At 26.7% G+C, this 19,504-nt stretch overlaps 1 protein-coding gene across 1 annotated transcript; it reads left to right on the plus strand.

The window, feature by feature from the left end:
* Positions 1–4: 4 nt before the first annotated feature.
* LOC100164675 (serine/threonine-protein kinase ATR) lies at positions 5–17,885 on the plus strand. The gene is made up of 38 exons (XM_001945836.5): positions 5–1,756; positions 1,872–1,974; positions 2,061–2,297; positions 2,535–2,705; positions 2,777–3,114; positions 3,199–3,409; positions 3,697–3,821; positions 5,004–5,110; positions 5,237–5,685; positions 5,759–6,503; positions 7,648–8,050; positions 8,119–8,235; positions 8,297–8,422; positions 8,765–9,012; positions 9,074–9,295; positions 9,378–9,549; positions 9,619–9,745; positions 10,065–10,195; positions 10,253–10,404; positions 10,474–10,634; positions 10,704–11,009; positions 11,069–11,208; positions 11,275–11,391; positions 12,474–12,616; positions 12,690–12,965; positions 13,020–13,298; positions 13,877–14,099; positions 14,426–14,610; positions 14,689–14,894; positions 14,960–15,132; positions 15,209–15,513; positions 15,591–15,714; positions 15,907–16,014; positions 16,105–16,243; positions 16,318–16,432; positions 16,500–16,653; positions 16,740–16,982; positions 17,507–17,885. Exons 3-38 carry the CDS (start codon positions 2,069–2,071, stop codon positions 17,678–17,680), a joined length of 7,644 nt encoding a protein of 2,547 aa, XP_001945871.3. The 5' UTR covers positions 5–1,756; positions 1,872–1,974; positions 2,061–2,068; the 3' UTR covers positions 17,681–17,885.
* The last annotated feature ends 1,619 nt before the right edge of the window (positions 17,886–19,504 follow it).

The following is a 19,504-nucleotide window of genomic DNA, read 5'->3' on the forward strand; positions in this document are numbered from 1 at the left end:
TTTTTATACAAGCCATAATATTGTTATTCATTTTATATAAGGAATTTGGAAATATTAATTTTACTGTTTCTGCTGACTATCAATTTAGGAATTGTGAAAATACATATCTGTGCCAGAGTTGGCAGAATCTTGGATACAATTGTATCTTGTATTTTTTGCATCAAATCTTGCATACCAGCTCTATTAAGTATCGAGTATTTTGTACTGCAATACATTCCTAGTCATTGTATACAGTATTTGATAAGACAATGTCATAAAAAGATACTAGACACATTAAAGTAATACTTTGAAACGTCTTGTTTTATAACGTCCGTATTATGCTAATATTAGGTACATAATGGTTGTATGGTCACCCTACTATAAAGCCATAGAGGTATACCCAGTAGAGGAGGTATTTATATATTTAATTATATTCGATAAAAATAAATCTTTAAATACGTATGCATAAGAACAATATTATCCTAATGTAAAAAGAACTTTATATTCAATTCAACACAAGCTTGTGTTTCTTTTTCTTTAGAAGCAGCTTTAACATAGTTCACAGTTACAGCTACCCACCTGCAAACCACACGTCAGGTCTAAAAACTTTTGATGTTAATATCTATTATGTACCAATAGTACGATCTGCATGTATTTTTGTATTATTGAACAGAAAATAGCAACAGAACGATGCTATTTGGATTGTATTGGGGAAAATGTGTAAAATCATCTCGAAAAATAAACCAAAAATATCACAATATCACCAGTGACAAGAAAGTAACCTGTCAATATTATTAAAACGAAAGCATTAATATTTGAGCGCTTTTCACGATTCTTGGATACCGAGGTGGTGGGCCTAGGTTTATTAAAAACCACCTAAATAAACTATTATTAATCAATGCCGTTAGCGGACGTTGCATATTATACGTTCTGAATAATCCATTTAACTCCGTTAAGGTTAATATCGGAGCAAATTGACATATTATCAAATTTATGAGTAAGAGTATTATCTAGCGAACATCATAGGTTTTTATTTAGATTTTAATTTTAAAGCAAGTAATGAGTATTTTATAATTCACATGCAATTTTAAAACACTCATAACTTGCCATAAAATTAAAATCCAAAAGAAAACATAGTTACATACCCGAGTCAGATAGACTATTCAGAACGTACAATTTGCTATGTTATGCATTCGTAAGACAGTGACAACGTGTAGCGTCCTCTCAATCCGGCTTTGTGTGAGAAATCAGAACGGGTCTGTGCGTCCCTAAATATATTGGTCTACACTTTAGTCATGGGTTTGTGAAGAACTGTGTACCGAAAATGAATACCGAGCTGTTCAAAAAAAACGAATTGCCACGATCCCGTCATAAATCATAATAATATTATCATCTCTTGACAAGAGACCCGACTTGTGGGGGACGGACGTGATTACTGATTTTCATGGATTAAAAACATTATCATCTCGACAGTCGACGCAGATAACCAAGGTTTATAGATAATATTATCTATAAACCGTGGTAGATAACAATACTTTTTGGCGGGATTTGATTCCGTGCGTTTTTGATTGAAAGCTTATCATTTTTACACGATATTTTGATAATTTGATGTAATATTATTTCAGTGGAGACTAGGAATTCTGTTGTCGGTGCCGTTTCTACTATTAACTACTTAAGTCAGCAAGTCTGTAATTCGTAAGTTGTAACAGTAAGGAACACTGATGTTTTGATCTTCGGCTGTAAATCATTTTCAATATACCTATTATATTGCGTAAAAGTATGTTCATTGATGTGTTCAAGACGTGATGTAAACGTCTACTTCGTAAACGTTAACATTTTTTAGACTACGCATAACTTAAAAACTACCTAATATTTACGAAATAACGTTTTAGTCATAAATATGAAGTAGATGTAGCACAATAGGCACTCGGATACCCATGGGGCAATTTCTCAATAGTTAGTTTTTCGTTTTCGTCTCCAGCAATAAATAATCAAGTATGTTTATATCAATCAATTCAAATACTTGTGTATAAATAATATATTCTCATGATGTTAATCGATCATTTTACTTGTCTTTCCAGAAACAAAAATGGAAAAAATGGAAGTTGATGTCGCGGTAGTCGACAAAAAGTTCCCGTTTGATCTTTGGAGAAAATTTAAAAGCATGTTTACGTTTATAATGGACGAAGAAGCCGAGTCATTGGAAGAGCATGCTAAAATTATGCGTGAAGTTCTGAGTAAAATGGGAGAACAAGAAGGAGTTTTTAGTCCGTTTGTTAGCATCAAAAGCAATGCGTTCAGTGTTGATTACTATAAAGGTCTATACCTATTTAAAATACATTATTTATTTTCTATAGTTGTATTTAAGGAACCTAACTTTTTATGTCCTTATGATAAAAATTTGATTTAAAAGTCTGGATACATATTTTTTAAGATGTTTAAAATGTTTTTGATGATGTTTACTTAACATCATAACAAGTTTAAGGAAAGTAAATATAATATTATAATATACCAGTGTTTTAATTTAAATTAAATTCAAACAATTTTTTTTTCAGAATTCACTATCTGGATTATTGGTCAACTTGTAAAAATTCTTAGTCAAAAGGGATTTTCCCCCTTACATGGTAATTCAACTCATAGCCAAACATGTTTATTGGAAGTACTTTCTTGCCAAAATACGTATATTTATGATTGTGCCATTAATGATTATTCAAAATTTATAACAAGTAAAATAAACAATATAAAGTAATATTATTTTTTAAAACATCTACTATAATTATTGTAATATTTAATTTAGAAATGGCGGAAAATGTAGGTAAAGATTCATGGCCAATTGTCATTACATGGTGTAATCCTGAAAAGAATTTTCGAACTCAGTTGTCTGTAATTGATTTTACTCCTATCCACATTTCTATTAATGATCGTGATAGTTATGTTTATTTACTATCAAAAATGTTTCATTTATTTTCTAGTAGTGTGTTTTCTATAAATTATATTAAAACAAATACTACTGTAAAATTCTGGCAATCTGTCACATTAGCTATACACAATTCAAATTCAATAGAAGTTACACAAGCCGGACTCCATTTAATTTTGCATATGCTAGCTTCAACATCACATAAAAAATATTTTGAAGTAAGAATACAGAATTATATTAACTATATTAATATTTATAATTATAACTTAAAAATTGTGTCCTTACATATTATATTTTTTCAGATACTGGAAAATATTTATAAAATGCTGTTTGATACTATTGAGAAAGTGTGTTTGAAATATAATTCTTCTACAGAACAATCTAACGAGATTCAAAACATTTTGAGTAACATATTTAGTATTATATGTAAAGCAGGATCAATTCATGTTGTATCTATAAATATGGCAATAATAGAATTAGTTTTAAAATTACTGGTTTCTGATAAAATTAAAGGTAATTTATATTTGTTTTCTAATCAATGTAAATATATATATCCATTTTAAAAATTTAAAAAGTTAGTAGATAAAATACCTAACTTGTAATACTAATCCTTTCTGTTCAACTTAATTTTTTCTTATAGCTGTGATTTTTATTAAACGTTTGTTTTACAACCATATTATATTTAGTAATTTAAGTAAAAATATTTGGAAGAAAGGCATTTTTGTACTTGCTTCATTGCAATTATTAAGTTCTTCATATAAGTTAAAAATTAGTAAAATGATATATTATTTTATTTTTAGTCACAAACAAACTGTCTGGAGCAATGTGTAACATGATTAAAGGATTACTAGATGATGAAATTGTTAATCCTAATATAATAATTGAAAAATGTCCGATGCGTCAATTGATTGATGTATCTTCACCAGTAAGTATTACACTGATTTAATATTTTATTTATTATTTAAAAGTTTTATATTAATGAATAGCTCACATATTTGTTTAATTAATCTAAATAACACGAAAAAAAAAACGATAAAACAATGTATATTTCATAAAACATTGTGTATAAATAGTTAAATAAATAAATTTGTTCCTTTCATAATTAATTAAAATCTATAAAACAGTGATGCCCAACCTTATTTGGGGAGATATATTAGAAAAATGTTGCGTTTGCGTAATAGAATTGTTATGTTTCATTAATACATAGTACATTGTACTTTCTTGTTAGCTTGTACAGTTATTGTAACTTTTTATTGTATTTCCCACTGCTAATCTTGACCAGGATATAGATTGTAGTTTACTTCGATATAAATATAAAATCCAGTATCTATTATTTATTAGGGGGAGAGAGTTTTAAAACTGAAACCCTTTCTCCAAAAAAAAAAAAATGTCATAAATACAATGTTACAGTGATATTTTTTTCAAATTTTATTATTATGTTATATACACATTAATAGTTGTACATTATAAGGTTTGCGGCAATCGTCAGTTGATTATTTCATTTAAAATTAATTTTAGTTTTACATACTGGCGGTTAGGTTGAGCAGTTGTAGTCTGTTGCCTTTAATCAATAATGATGATAAAAATAATAATTATTACTGTCGACTGTTAATGCCTTGAAATTCTAATTAATAGTAATTGTGTGTTTGTGTGTAAGGGTAAGTAGGATAAATTTGCTTAACCCTTAACAACATCCTGAGTGTGCCTGACTTTTATACTGCACAAGTAGCTAAAAACAAATGTTTTCTTGCATACTAATAAGTTAACAAAATAAAATAATAGATTGAATGAATGATAATCTTTACTCAATTTTAAGAATTGGTACAACAAATTTGGGCATAATTTCTCATCATTGGCCTATAAAACTTTATCATAAATTTCACATTAAAATTTAAATTGTAGGTATATATTTATATAATATAAATAATGTATAATATAATACAGTGATAATAATTTTTCTGGAACATAAAAAATATTTTTAATTAAATTAAAAGAAAGAAATTCAAATATATTTTTAAAATGTTTTCTCATCCCAGAAATTGGTTACAGTATCACTGGGCATTAGCGGTATACAATATTAAAGCTTAAATGTTGTTGTTTTTTTTAGGGAATGAATGTGTTGTTTGAATTTTTTATTTTACAAGAGCTAAAAAACAATAAAGAAATTATTGATGAAGAAAATGATAATGAAAATGCATTATTTGGCAATGAAAAGTTAGTTAAATTTTTATACATCAGTACTTACTTATAATTCACGATAATACTATTTAACATTTTTATTTTTATTTCAACATAATGTGTTTCTTTTAATTTTATTAATTGTGTATAATGTAATTTTAGAAATAATTCTATCAATATGACAATGCTAAGTTCAATTTGGTTTCAATTTTGGAAAAACCTAAACCAAACTTTACAATCTTCTACTGAAAATATTACTAAAAAAGAGTTTCAAATCATAAATACTACTGCATGTCTTTCCCATCATTTAGACATGGCTTTTAATAATGAAAACTATCAATTTTTGCAAAATATAAATATTAATAAATTGTTAAGTAAAATGATGGACTATGTTGTAAAACATGATGATCGTTTCACACTAGAAACATTGATATCTACATGTGGCAGTCTAGTGAACTTAAAAGAATATTCTTCCATTTTGAATAATGATACTAAAACATTAATTGCTATCCTGTCTCTGCCGTGGATGAGTACTTCTAACAGCATGTTCAGAAATTTGGCATTATACAAACATCTAAATGTTATTATGAACAAGTATTCTGCTTTACTTAGTAAGTAATTTTGTATAATAAAAATTTAAATAGTTTTAAGAATGAAATTATCTAATTAAATATTTATTTTCAGATGATAAACGAATAATGCAAAAGTGTCTTACTTATATTAGTCATATACAAATTAATATGTTGTGCGATTGGAGACAAAATCTTGTTATTACATCACTTAGAAATAAAAATGTATGTGAAACATCAATTCTAAATTTGCCATTTTTATTTCATAAGCAAAAAAATCAAAATATTTCTATTTTATTTGAAATAATTGAAGATTTTGATGAGACCACAAATATTGTATTTGTTAAAAATCTAAGAATTCTCATGTGCGCTATGTATGGTAAAACGATTAATCAATATAATAAAACTACTTGCCAAGAAGAATTATTTTGTATTGATTGTGATCGAAACAAAATTCAACAAAATTCGCAAACATGTTCAATAGACGATACTTGTAAAAAAATGTTAAATGAATTTTGGAAAATATTAATTCTATCTTTTGTAAACAATTTGAATACAGTCATCAGATGTGAAATCATTAAGAACATACCAATGATAATAAACCATTTTTATCCAGATAGTTCTTTTAGAAAACATATGTTGATGTTGATTAATGACAAAGACGAAGAAGTACGCATTCAGAGTTCAAAAATGTTAAATTCTATTATATTTGAAAAAGATTCCTCTGGAAATATTGAAATAGTTGAATCAGTTTTTTATCAAATGTTAAATATTCTTTGTTCGACTGTAAATAATAGTCTCAAAGTTGGAAATAATGAGCTACAATATACTTGTTTAGAAACTATTTTCAATGTTGGATGGTAAGTCTTACTTTATATCATATTAAAACAGTTATATTATGGTTATAAATACTTGTGGTACCAAGTAGCTAGTTCAGCTTACGCCTGGTATAGTATTAAGTGTTTTATTTAGTTCATGCATGGATCGTTGATAGATCACTTAATTTTTTGTCAACTTTTATGAACACGACCATTTTCAGAGTTTGTGTATTTTTTGTTTTTAACTGTTTTTTTTCTGTTTAAAAAAGTATATTAAAAATTACTTAATTTTAATTTAATATGTAATTTACTTATATGACAATATGCTTTGTGCTAGTATATGTTTCATTTTTCATTTATTACCTATTTCAAATCTTAAAAGTATTTGAAATGTATTTTAAATATTTTCTGAATGGATGTTTTATGTGGGCATTATATTATGTATATATTAACTATTAAGTAACATCATTTTAAATTTGGTAATTTATTCAATAAAATTAAAAATTAAATGAATGATGGTACCTAATAGATATAATTATTTATTAATTTAACTTTTTTTTGAATGATATCTATTATTATTTATTATTAATAATAGACAAAAAAACAACATAATATTCACTTGGATTTTCACTATTTTAAACATATGTTATATTCTTTTTAAACAATGAAGGAGACGTCGCACCTGCATGTGTTGTCTCTGTCTTGCACCATATGACACCAAATTTTTGTTAGCTAATTTCAATAGGATGCTGTCAGTTTTGATATTATTGTAAATTGACCTATTATCAAACTTTTAAGTAACAACATTATCTGTGTTCTCTCATTGGTTTTTTTAGGATATTTTAAAATGCTCATAATTCACTTAAAAACTAAAATATCGTAAAAAACCAACAAGAGATTTTGTTACTTAAATGTTTGATTATAGGTCAATTCAATCTAATATCAAAACTGACAGCACCCTATTGAAACTAGTGAAAGAAAATTTGGTATGCTGTACGTGTGCAAGACGGAGACAACACATAAGAGTGCGACGTCCTCTAAAAACAAATGTTTTAAATTCATGTTTAAAACAAGTTGTTTAAAATATTGTGTTTTAAACACAACAACCTTTACCATTTTACTGATATGAAATCTATGTTTTCAAATTAACAATATGTACAACAATTTTATAAATTTTTATTTTCAGTGTGCCAATTGACTCAACTATACTTCCATCAATGGAATTCATGTTTCTATTTTTAATTCATCCAAACTCTTCATATGGAAGTGTGGCAAAATTTTATATGACTGAAATTGCTGCAGCCCATAAAACAAAATTTTTAGTAATATTTGATAGATATGAAACTGAATTAATGCAATACATTGCTAATAATTTAGTTGCGTGTTATCATACTTACCATCCCAACATTGATGTAAAAAAAACATACAACAAATTAGGGTTCACACATAGAGATATGTATGCAATAAAGCAAATTATCAAATATATATTTCCTTGGTGTATTAAAAAGCCAGGAACAAGGACAATTTTAAGTGAAATTGCTTCATTATCACAAAAAACCGAAAGTGCTTTGGTTAAAGAATCATTTAAAGTAAATATATTACGTTTGTACAATTTTATATTTTTGTGTTAAAATAATAGTATTTTATTTATTACTAGTACTGTTTTTCTCATCTATTACTGTCTGAAGATGTAGACATTCGTAAACAAGGCTGTTTACTTTTAGAAGAAATAACAAATACTCCTTTGGTGCATTTGGTCAGACTTTCATTTACTGTGAGGAAAACTATTTTTTATGAGTAAAATATAAGTATAATAAATCATTTTATTTTTAAAGCCAATCATAGCTGAGATACTCACTCATTTCCATTCGAAACATGATCAAGCTACTGAAGCTATTAAGATAATACAAACATATGATGTTCTATTTAATGTAAAAAATGATACTTCGATTGTTAATTTTGTAAGTATGTTTTTGATATAAACTATATTAAATTCAAACCAATATATTCTAAATTACTATGCATAATGAAGGATATTAAGCTGAAGTAGCCGAAAATATAAAGGTTTCAATTTTGATAAATTTTGAAAAGTTCATAAATATAGTGTATTATATTATTAACATAAATGTTAACTTATAAAATAATGGTATAATTTTGAATATTTTCCCTACATAGTTATACTATTTCAGATAACCCCCTATTTAATGCCCTATGTCCTATATACAGTTTATAATGTAATAGTGGGCTTTGCATACTGTACATAATATTTTAGTAAAAATTGTGATTTGAATTTTTATTTTCAGGCAGATTTTCTATCTCCAAGATTTTTAGGTCTTTTAATGATTTTAGAATCAAGATTAGTAAAAAATTCCTCTGATTCTATCAAGGAAAACATTTTATTATCGTTAGGGGATATTTTCAAACTAATGGGCAGTCGCTTTGTGACACCTGCAAGGTTTAAAATATTGGCTATGTTACGTACAGCCATATCGTTAAAAAACAGCGCTTTCGTATATCTAGGGTTAAAAGCCTGGGATTCATTTATTCATTGGTATGTTTCTCATTGCCTAATTCTTAACTTAGTTAAATACAAAATTATTTATTGTTCTTAGTGTTCATATGGAAGCATTGGGGCCTATGTTGAGTTCCATATTTGTGTCTCTCGTGCCACTAATAGATATTTATCCAAATAAAGTTGCCAATATGTTTTATTTTATGGTCAAAGAGAATGAAAAATATCTGGAGAATCATATAGCAGAATTATATTTCTTGGACCCACATCCAGCTAATCCTGTAGTCTACAATATTGTCCAAAAATACACAAAAAATGTATTGTATGTTTTGATTCTTTTAACTGATTTTATTATCAAACTACAGTAACCAGTTAACTGATTTTGTTAAACTATATATTTTTAGCAAACAACCGCTGAATAAGTTATTGATTTGGTTACTGGATATTGTGGCTCATACAACATTGGAAGTTAAACTTCATGGCTTAAAACGACTACATTTAGAACTTTCAGTTCAACAGTCCGAAGTAACTAAATTGATATTGTCCAGCGATAATGTTAATTCTGTTATTATTGAGGTAAAAAATCATGTTGTATAATATATAATAGACATTTTAATTTATTTAACATATATTTGGTTTGGTTAGTTATTAGAAGTTTTAACTGAAAATTTACGACATCATGATAAAAGAGTGAGACTTGCTAGCAGTGAATGTTTAGGAAAAATTGGAGCATTAGATCCTAGTTATTTGCCAAATAATATCATTAAAGAAGGTACGTATACTCATTAATTAGACTATAGTTTTAAAAGAGATCTATCACTAATAATTTTTACTTTATAAACTTTAATATATAATATTATGTTTATTTAAATATTAAAAATATTGTTTAAAATTGGTTGATAAACATTTCTGTTTTTTACATAATGCATGCTTTTTTACTTAATTACAATTTAATTATTTAACTAAAATTGTATGCAATAAATAATATCTTGTTTTTAAATAAAAATTCATATGAAAAACTTTTGTATCATTTAATAATATGTGTATAATTAGCTTATTTTACAACTCGACTTGTATTTAATATTTTTCAGGACGAAACAAAGAGTTTCCACTAGATATAAAAAGTAATGACTTTGCCATACGTGCAATAACCATATTAGGACAAGGTTTACAGTCTGCTAGAAATTCTCGATACATGGATTCTTTTGCAGTTGCAATACAAGTATTACTTCATATTCATACACTTAAGTACATAACTTATTTATCATTAATCTTTTAGAAAATTTTACAAGTTTATAATGTGAAGAAAGACTCGGAAATCTGGTTATCTATTCCAAGCACATTACACGAAATTATAGATCCACTTTCTTCATCTCGCTACACTCTGGAAACAGAACAATACCAAACAGGAATGCCACATCCAATATTTGGGTATTAGTTTATTTATTTATTTATCCAAATCTAACAAATAATATAAATATATTTCAATTAATTTGTTAGATCTGGAAAAAGTGGTACATTAAACTTGTGGGCTTATAATTGGGTCAATCGCCTTGTTCCTTTGATTACTGATGAATATGCCAAACGCATTTTTGTGTATTGTAAATCAAGCATACGATCAGATAATGAAGCAATGCTTTTATTTTTACCATATGTTTTACGTAAGTTATATTATAATTCATTTTAATATTATAATTTGTGATTAGTAATATAATTTTTTTTAAATGTAGTTTACACTATTTTAAGTACAAACGATGTAAATAGCAATTTAATATATGAAGAACTTCAAGCTGTTATTAGTAATGATGTAGATGATATAACAACTAATAACACAAATATCCCAGAAACTATTAACGACATTATGGCTGGTAGACAAATTGCTATGGAATATGAAATTACCAATTCTTCAGAACAACAAAATGAAACTACTACTCGTGTAATGTATGTTAAGACAGCATTCACATTATTTGATTTTTTATTTAAATGGTCTCGAGAACAAAAAGCATCAAAGAACAATATCTGTGAACCAGTTATGAGTAATATTATTGTTTTAAAATAAGATTTTAGTTTGGTACTTATAGTAACATACTTTTAGATTTTTTAACAAGATTTTGTAAATTAAAACTGGCTGAAAAATCACTGGAGTATGATGAATATGCTCGAGCGCTTTTGTATCTTGAAGATTATATTCATGACAATAAAGAGAAACTTCAAGATCATCTACCAACTCTTTCTGTATGATTAAATTTAACTTATATGTCTAATTGTTTTTAATAACTTCTATTTTATAATTTTATTTAGCAAATTTATTCTAAGCTAAATGATGCTGATAGTCTTAAAGGTATTATTGCTGTTCATGATAATGATCCATCACCTCAAGAAATGATACTTTTACATGAAGTTAATGGACAGTTACAAGTAAAATGCACACTTTGCACAACATAGTTCATCAATCAATATATATCAATATTCATATTGCTGTTTATTATATAGGGTGATTTTTTAAGCATGCTCGCCCCATTTTAATGTTTAAATTATACATTTATCCAAATATTCACAATATTTGAGGAGTATCTAGCAGTGATATCTACTTGGGTTTTTAAATTAAAATTTACATGTTTCAATTTGAATTGTGAATCAAATGATTTTTCTGAAAATGTCCACGTCGTGTAATTGAAATTTGAACGAACCAGATAATTTTTTTTTTTTTGAAAATATTGATGTATTTTAATCAAAATATGAATCAACGTTTCTGAGTAATTCTACTTTTATAAGGATAATAGTCTATTTAAAAAATATTATTTACTTTTATTTCAAAAATGGTCGGGTACATTATTAATTCATAAACATTTTGCAATATTAAAAAATTGTATGCTCAGTTGTAATTATTAACAAATATTTTAAATTGCATACTTAATTATTATATTACCAAACCCGTTATAAATTTAAAAAGTATTTAATAGAATATTTTTCTTAGTATTTAAAGTAGAATAACTTAGAAACTTTGATTCATATTTTGATTATAATACATCAATATTTAAAAAAAAAAATTATCTGGTTAACAATTTGTATTAAATTATGTAGGTTCTCATAAGAAAAACCAAAGTTGGTATTGCCGCAAGATACTTCTTAACTGTTGAGAAAAATCTAAGTAGTCAAAATATTGTCTTTCACCATACCTAAGAATTCAAAAAATCATTGTAAGAATATATACATAATTTTAATTTCAAACAAAAAATTAGGTGAGCACTGAGCATGCTCAATCCTGTATAGTTTACAAATTGTGAATTTTAATTTTTAACTGAATACTGTAATTTTAACTAATCCAGTAAATTGCAGTGATACAGTTAAATATTGCAGTCAGTAATTGCAGTTCCAAAAAGTGCTCCTTTTTGTCTTACAATCCGATTGTTATACATAATACCATTGATTATAAATACTAGTATTTATAATCAATGATAATACATATATTATTTTATAAAAAACTTAATTTGTTTTAGGATGCAGCTGCATGTTATGAAAAATTAGCACAAATGTATTCCGACCCTAGTTTAGAATTTCATAAAGGTATGGTTAAATGCTATCTAGGAATTGATCAACCATTCACAGCATTAAAAATAGCTGAAGGCTTAACAAACATCAAGTAATATATTCATTTCTCAATATTTTTAATATTTCATTGTTCATCGTTTTAACACTGTGAAACCAAATTTAAGATCAGATTGTCAAAACACGTTATTTGGTGAGAAAGCTGAAGCAACATGGAGTCTTATGATGTTTGATAAATTAAAAGAACTTTTGACTGAAAAACCACTAAATGCTAGTGAAAGTTGGGGTGTTTGTATTGGTCAAGCTTTAGTATACTTTTTACATAAAGATAAGAACAGTGTACGTAAAGAAATTTCCTCTATAACAAACCTGGTCACTGAATCTCTGTACATGTCAATGGTTGGATCTGCCGGATATAAAGAGGCATATCCCTTTATTGTTAAGTATGTTTTTATAGAGTATATTTGCTTACTATCTTTAATTTGTATTGGTCATAGGTTGCACATTCTGAATGAGATGGAACAAATATTTGATACTATACTAAAAATTGTTGATGGCGATACGTGTACAAACACTAAATTAAAAGAACTGATTACTAATGAAATGGATGAACGACTACAGTGTTTACAACCTCAGGCATATGTGTTACAGCAAGTTCTATGTATGCGTAGAGTTGTATTAACTGCTGCTCAACATTTAGTTACAGACGAACTAAAGCCTATTATAAACCATCAAATTGGTATAAGCTGGCTGAAAAGTATTAAAGTCGCAAGAAAGTAAGTGTTATTAAGATTCAACAACTATTAAAAATAATCAATTAATTATCAATAATTTATCTTATATAATAAATAATTTCAAGTTTAAAACCTGGCCAAGTCACAAATGTTCCGTACAAAACCAATCACTTTAATTTATGCTTTCACTAATACCTCATCAAAGTCCTGAGGTTTCTATTTAAAGCTCAAACTCTTAACTTGTGACTTCACTTGCTAAGGCCTCTGTTTTAACTTTTCATTATAATTTATAAGTAAAGTATACAATTCATAACAATTTTATCCTATTATGTTATTAATGTATTTTCCACTAAGAATTTTTCATTCAAACATTAAACATTAGAATAATTTACTTCTAAAAAAAAAAAAAAAACACTCGTTCATATAAAAATCAGTAACAACACTAACTAAATCCGCTCAGATACCTGAGAATGAATTGTTACAGACTAGTATTTCTTTGACTTATTTTATGCTATGAGCCCCTTCTCTTATTAATTATTTTAAAATCACATTTGTTTGTTTTATTCCTTTATTTTTATACTAAAATTAAACAGATTGTAATATTAATTAATTATACTTAGATCTCTAAATTTTCAACAAGCCTATTCAAATATATTGGCAGCTGAAAAGTATAAACCCACAGAACTTTTTATTGAGAAAGCTAAATTGTTGTGGAAAAAATCTGATCAAGGACAAGCAATTGCAACTTTAAAAAAAGGGATTAATATTCTTTTTCCAAATATGGACATTATTAAAACTTTACCATGTGATGAAAAAATAGAAGAACGAAAAACCTGTGCCTCTGTATGTACAATATTTTATTAATTTGTCATATTATTTATCATGTCTATAGTAATCATGGGTTTAGGTAAATTATTTCTAAATTTACCCCCACAGGTTTCACTATTGTAAACATTTCAGAACTAATAAAATGTATATTATTAACAGTTTTAATTGTAAATTTAAATTGTTTCTTCTTGTACATTAAATCTATTAACCGTGGAATGATACATATGGGAACAAATACATTTTATTTAGTTGGGAATGTTTATGAAGAAAGAAGTAAAATTGGCACTAATTTCTGCCCATTATTAATAATCATTTTAAAATGTATTAATTTAAATGTTTAGGCTTTATTATTATTATCTAAGTATAATGACAAAACTGTAAATGTGGATTTGGAATCTAATTTATCAAATATTGAAAATGCGTATGAAATGTTTGGAATGTGGGAAAAAAGTCTTGTTAGGTTGGCACATTATCAAGATCGTATTCTCAACACTATGACTCCTGCAGTCTATTATACAAAAGGATTGTAAGTAATTAATTATACTTTTAAAAAAACAATAATCAATTGAAAAACATAATAATTAACCAATTAAAAATGTTTAAGGAACTCAATTAACAATATAATTCATTGTTATGGATTGTCGTTGCAATATGGTTGTGAGTATATATACCAGTCAATGCCGAAAATGTTGAGTGTTTGGTTGGATTTTGGAAGTGACTTTAATCGAGATTTAAAAAAAAAAAATAATAAAACATCATTGTATTTGGTAGAACGAAAAAGAACATTTATAAAGATGACTAAACTCATTGGTAAGTAAATGCTTAGTTAAAAGATTTTAAGTTTATTAATTTGTTTCTTAAAATAAAAATTTTAGAAGGATTTATGTTGCGATTGCCGACATTTATGTTCCTCACTGCTTTTTCTCAAATAACATCTAGAATATGTCATCCTTTAGAAGAATGTTTTAAAACTTTGACTGATATCATAGTGAAGTGCATACTTGACTATCCCAATCATTCTCTATGGATGCTCATGACTCTACATAAAGTATTAATTATTGATATTATATTAGAATTAATATTTTTTAGAATTAATGTATCTTTAATTACAAATTGTGTTACAGTCACCATTTACAGTAAGACTGAGTAGATTCAATTCCATTCTCAAACATTCAAAATTAGTCAAAGTTAAAACTTTGTTGGTTCAGTTTATGGAATTATTTGAAAATTTATCGGAATTGTGTAACACCAGTCCTCAAAATGCACCAGTTGGTGTTAAATTTCCTCTACAGAAAATTGCGAAAAATCTACCCCGTTTGCTAACAAATGGTTATTTTAGCAATATTATGGTACCAGCCCAAAAGTTTCGCACTTTGGTATTACCACGCATTAATTCTAACCGTAATACAAAACACAATCCATTTCCGGAGTAAGATATTAATAATTAATACTTTACATTTTAATATACCAGTTTTTATTATTTTAATGTAATATTGATATGTTTAGTGATCTTGTTTATATTCATGGAATCAAAGATGAGGTTTATATTTTTAGTTCCCTCCAAAAACCAAAGCGCATTATAATTTTGGGTTCTGATGGTAATGAATATCCAATGATGTGTAAACCTAAAGTAAATAATTCTATTAAAAAGTACCTATGTAGTATACAAATATTTATGTTTTGTTATAGCGGTAACAATTTTAGATGTACTTTTAAAATAAACGTGTACACTAAGTTTGTGTATTTTATGTATAACGTGTAATCACATAAAACAATACACACATAGGGACCAATATTTTATTATAATTATTTTTATTTATAGGATGACATAAGAATCGATTCTAGGTTAATGGAGTTTAATAACATTGTTAATATGTATTTGAAAAGAGACCCAGAAGCCAGGGATCGAAATCTTTTTATAAAAACATATGTAAGTATTTAGTTGTTAACATCAAACATTTCATCTTCGATGAATTACTTACTTAATTTTTAAAAATGTTTAATTATTTAAAATGTACAGAGTGTGGTACCTATGATACTGGACTGTGGTCTAATTGAATTAGTTCAAAAAGTTGTTACATTGCGGAGTGTTATTTTAAATTGCTATGAAGCAATTGGAATTAAAGTATCAAAAAGCACTTTACAAGGACTGGTTTGCAGTAAGAATATTTTTAACCATATGTAACTGAAGGAAAATATATTATTATGATTAATTTTATAACTATTACTTTAGATATAAAAGATTCTTTGGAAAAAAAAAGATCAATTTTTGTAAATAAGGCAATACCAAATCATCCACCTGTTTTTAGAAATTGGTATCTTAAAGAATTTCCTAGTCCAGGAGAATGGTTAGAATTTTATTAAAACTTCATTCAAAGTGTTGTCAATTTATAATTGATTTATTTTTTATTTTAGGTATATAGCTAGGAGTGAGTTTACTAGAACAACTGCAGTCATATCTATTGTTGGTTACATACTGGGACTCGGTGATCGTCATGGTGAAAATATCTTATTAGATTCAACTAACGGTGGTGTGGTTCATGTTGATTTCAATTGCCTATTCAATCGAGTACATATGACAAAATATACATTTTTTAATTAACTAGAAGACATATTTTATTAGTTGCTATAATTAACTCAATTTTAATTACACAGGGTGAAAAGTTTGAATGGCCAGAACGAGTACCATTCCGAATGACTCATAATATGGTAGATGCAATGGGAACTGGTGGACTTGAAGGAATGTTGTCCAGCGCTTGTGAAATAACTAATCGCGTTATGCGATCTCATACTGAACAGTTGGTTAGTGTACTTAAACCATTTTTATATGATCCTTTAGTCATGTGGACTGGTCGTGACACAATAGTTGATGAAAATTCTGAGATGGCAAATGATCAAGTAAATATATTTACTATTACTATTCATTTTTATAATTTTGTATATTCTAAAATCAAGATTATTACTTAAAAGTAAGGTCCAGAATTTTAAGTTTTAATATATAATCAAAATTATATCATAATATTCTCTATACTTTTGTATATGAGTAAACATATGGATGATTTGATTAACAAAGAGTTTTTTTTCCAATATTTGATAATATTTAATTACTTAAGCATATTAATATCTTGTAAATAGCGAGAAAAAAATACTTATGCGTCTTAATTTTGTAATTTTAATCTTGAGACAGCTTTACAATTCTTTCTTTTATGTTCCAATGAATTTGTATTTTTTTATATAATTCATTATTAGTTTTTATCTTATAACAATCTGTAACTATGTTTGTTTTTTAAGAATATAAGTATCATATTTAAACTTTTTTTGAACCAACAAATCTAGATCCTACTCATAAGTAATAATAATTCATGTGTTTATTATTAAAAAAAAAATATTTAATGGTACTAAATAAATATATATCTATTTAGGCTAAAGAACATTTGAACAATATTGAAATGCGTCTTCAGGGATATGTAAGAGCTAATTTAAAAAACTCTTCCATGCCACTTTCAGTTGCAGGACAAACACGTAAACTTATCGAAGAAGCCATTTCTGTCGATAATTTATGTCAAATGTATATAGGTTGGAGTGCATTTCTGTGATACGAGTGATAATATTAAATATTGTTTTATCATTAATTTATTATGTAAGTTTTATTTTATTTTAGGTTATTTTAAATCAACTTCACACATTGTCAATTGTATTTTTATATTCATTAATTAATTAATATTATTATGATTGTAAATGCATATCTATAAGATTTTTTGATACCTTTTTATTTTTAATAAATGTTTTCAATAATTATCATTATTTGTCTATATTTTGAGCATATTTCAACACAAATTTTACTCACACTAAACGTTTATACTTCATAGAGTACCCATGCCCTATGTTTAATAATTGTTTTACGTATGTTTTATTGAGTCTGTATTTACAAAATGTATATTTTCTGTCAATTGTGGGCATGTCTACAGTGGCCTAGGGTGCTTGGGCTGCCATTGCAATTTTCGAAAGATGTCTGTCAACACAATTTTAAGTCTGATGAGTTACAACTTTTATTTTAAACAAAAAATGTCTTTTATGCATTTTTATAATTACTTTAAAGATATGTTTGACAAAATTAGGTAGTATGATTGTGTATAATTATATATGTATTGTCAAATCCATTTCCCGACTTTTGAAAAATCTTATACTATAAAAACATAAAGCAGACAATTGTGCAGTTTGCATAAATTTTTGGATATTATTGTTGCATTATTTTTTAAATTGTAGCTAGGTGGTGTTATCCATGACTATAGATGAATAATATTTTTGGAGTTAAATTTAAACTTTAAAGGTACTTAAAATATTGAGTATTATTAATTGCAAATAGATAATAGAGACTTTTTTTTAATTATTTAAATATTTAATTTGGAGGGGGTGGCTGAAAAAATATACAGGCTTAGGTGTATAGGGCTTTTATTGGAATTGAGTGGTTATGCCATTGCCAAAACTTTCGGCCATATCTCGTAAACATGATTTGTTGGCAGAAAATGTATAGGTAAGGAACACTTTTTCATTTTTGTTTGGTTACCTATAAAATAAAGAAAACTGATTTTATTATGAAAGAATATGGCAATGCTGCTATGGGAAAAAAATTGTTCATTCAAAGTATAAATATGTGATATTATGGTGTTATGACATGATGGTAAAAACTACAGATAAATAAAAACAATTGTAGATAGTCTCATTCTGAATTTACATTTCTTGTTTACATTTATAAGGGCCGTATCCATTCATAGTAGATGCTTAAGAATGAGTATAGCTTAAGTTATACTTATGACTCATGAGATTCATAAACGAGACTTTGACTTAAGAAAAGAAAAAATATTAGTAAATTAAGGTTGGGTGAAACACTGAAACCTACCTACCTCAAGTATTGCTTTAAGTTATTATCACTCATTTTTTATTTTTTAAATTTTCAAAATTAGCTTAAGCATTACTGTCTTATTCTCTTAAGTAACGATCAGTGCCGGATTGGGAAGAAATTACTTACCGGGCAGTCCGCCTAGATCGGCCTACATCTTTCACATTTTTTATTATGGTCGATAGACTGCTAGCTCATTCCGTGTGTCGACAATAAATACGGCCCTAATTGTTGCTTTTTCAAAAATCCATTATTTTAATCGCTGTGACTAGAGACCCGGACACCGGGTATTTAATGCGTAAATATTATATCCCCGGACATGTTGTGCGTATGCGCGGGGACTTGTAATTTCTGCGCGGCGTTATCAATGTTATCAGTTATCAGTGTTATCAGTTATCAGATTTAAATCACTTTAATTGCTATCGAATACCGCGTAAATTTGAATAATTGATTTTTATATATTAATTAATAATTTGAATATGAATTCAAATGTTGCGTTAATGTGTACTTTAATTCCACA

This window comes from Acyrthosiphon pisum, chromosome A2 (genome assembly GCF_005508785.2).
Source record: "Acyrthosiphon pisum isolate AL4f chromosome A2, pea_aphid_22Mar2018_4r6ur, whole genome shotgun sequence".
In the NCBI taxonomy this organism is placed as follows: Eukaryota; Metazoa; Arthropoda; class Insecta; order Hemiptera; family Aphididae; genus Acyrthosiphon; species Acyrthosiphon pisum.

Bases quoted from the DNA above. Each gene is read 5' to 3' on its own strand.
- LOC100164675 (XM_001945836.5), top strand. From the start codon at position 2,069: ATGGAAAAAATGGAAGTTGATGTCGCGGTAGTCGACAAAAAGTTCCCG. The intron at 3,410-3,696 runs GTAATTTATATT...TTTTATTTTTAG, and splicing joins GGTTTCTGATAAAATTAAAG to TCACAAACAAACTGTCTGGA. The intron at 14,611-14,688 runs GTAAGTAATTAA...AAAATGTTTAAG, and splicing joins GTCTATTATACAAAAGGATT to GAACTCAATTAACAATATAA.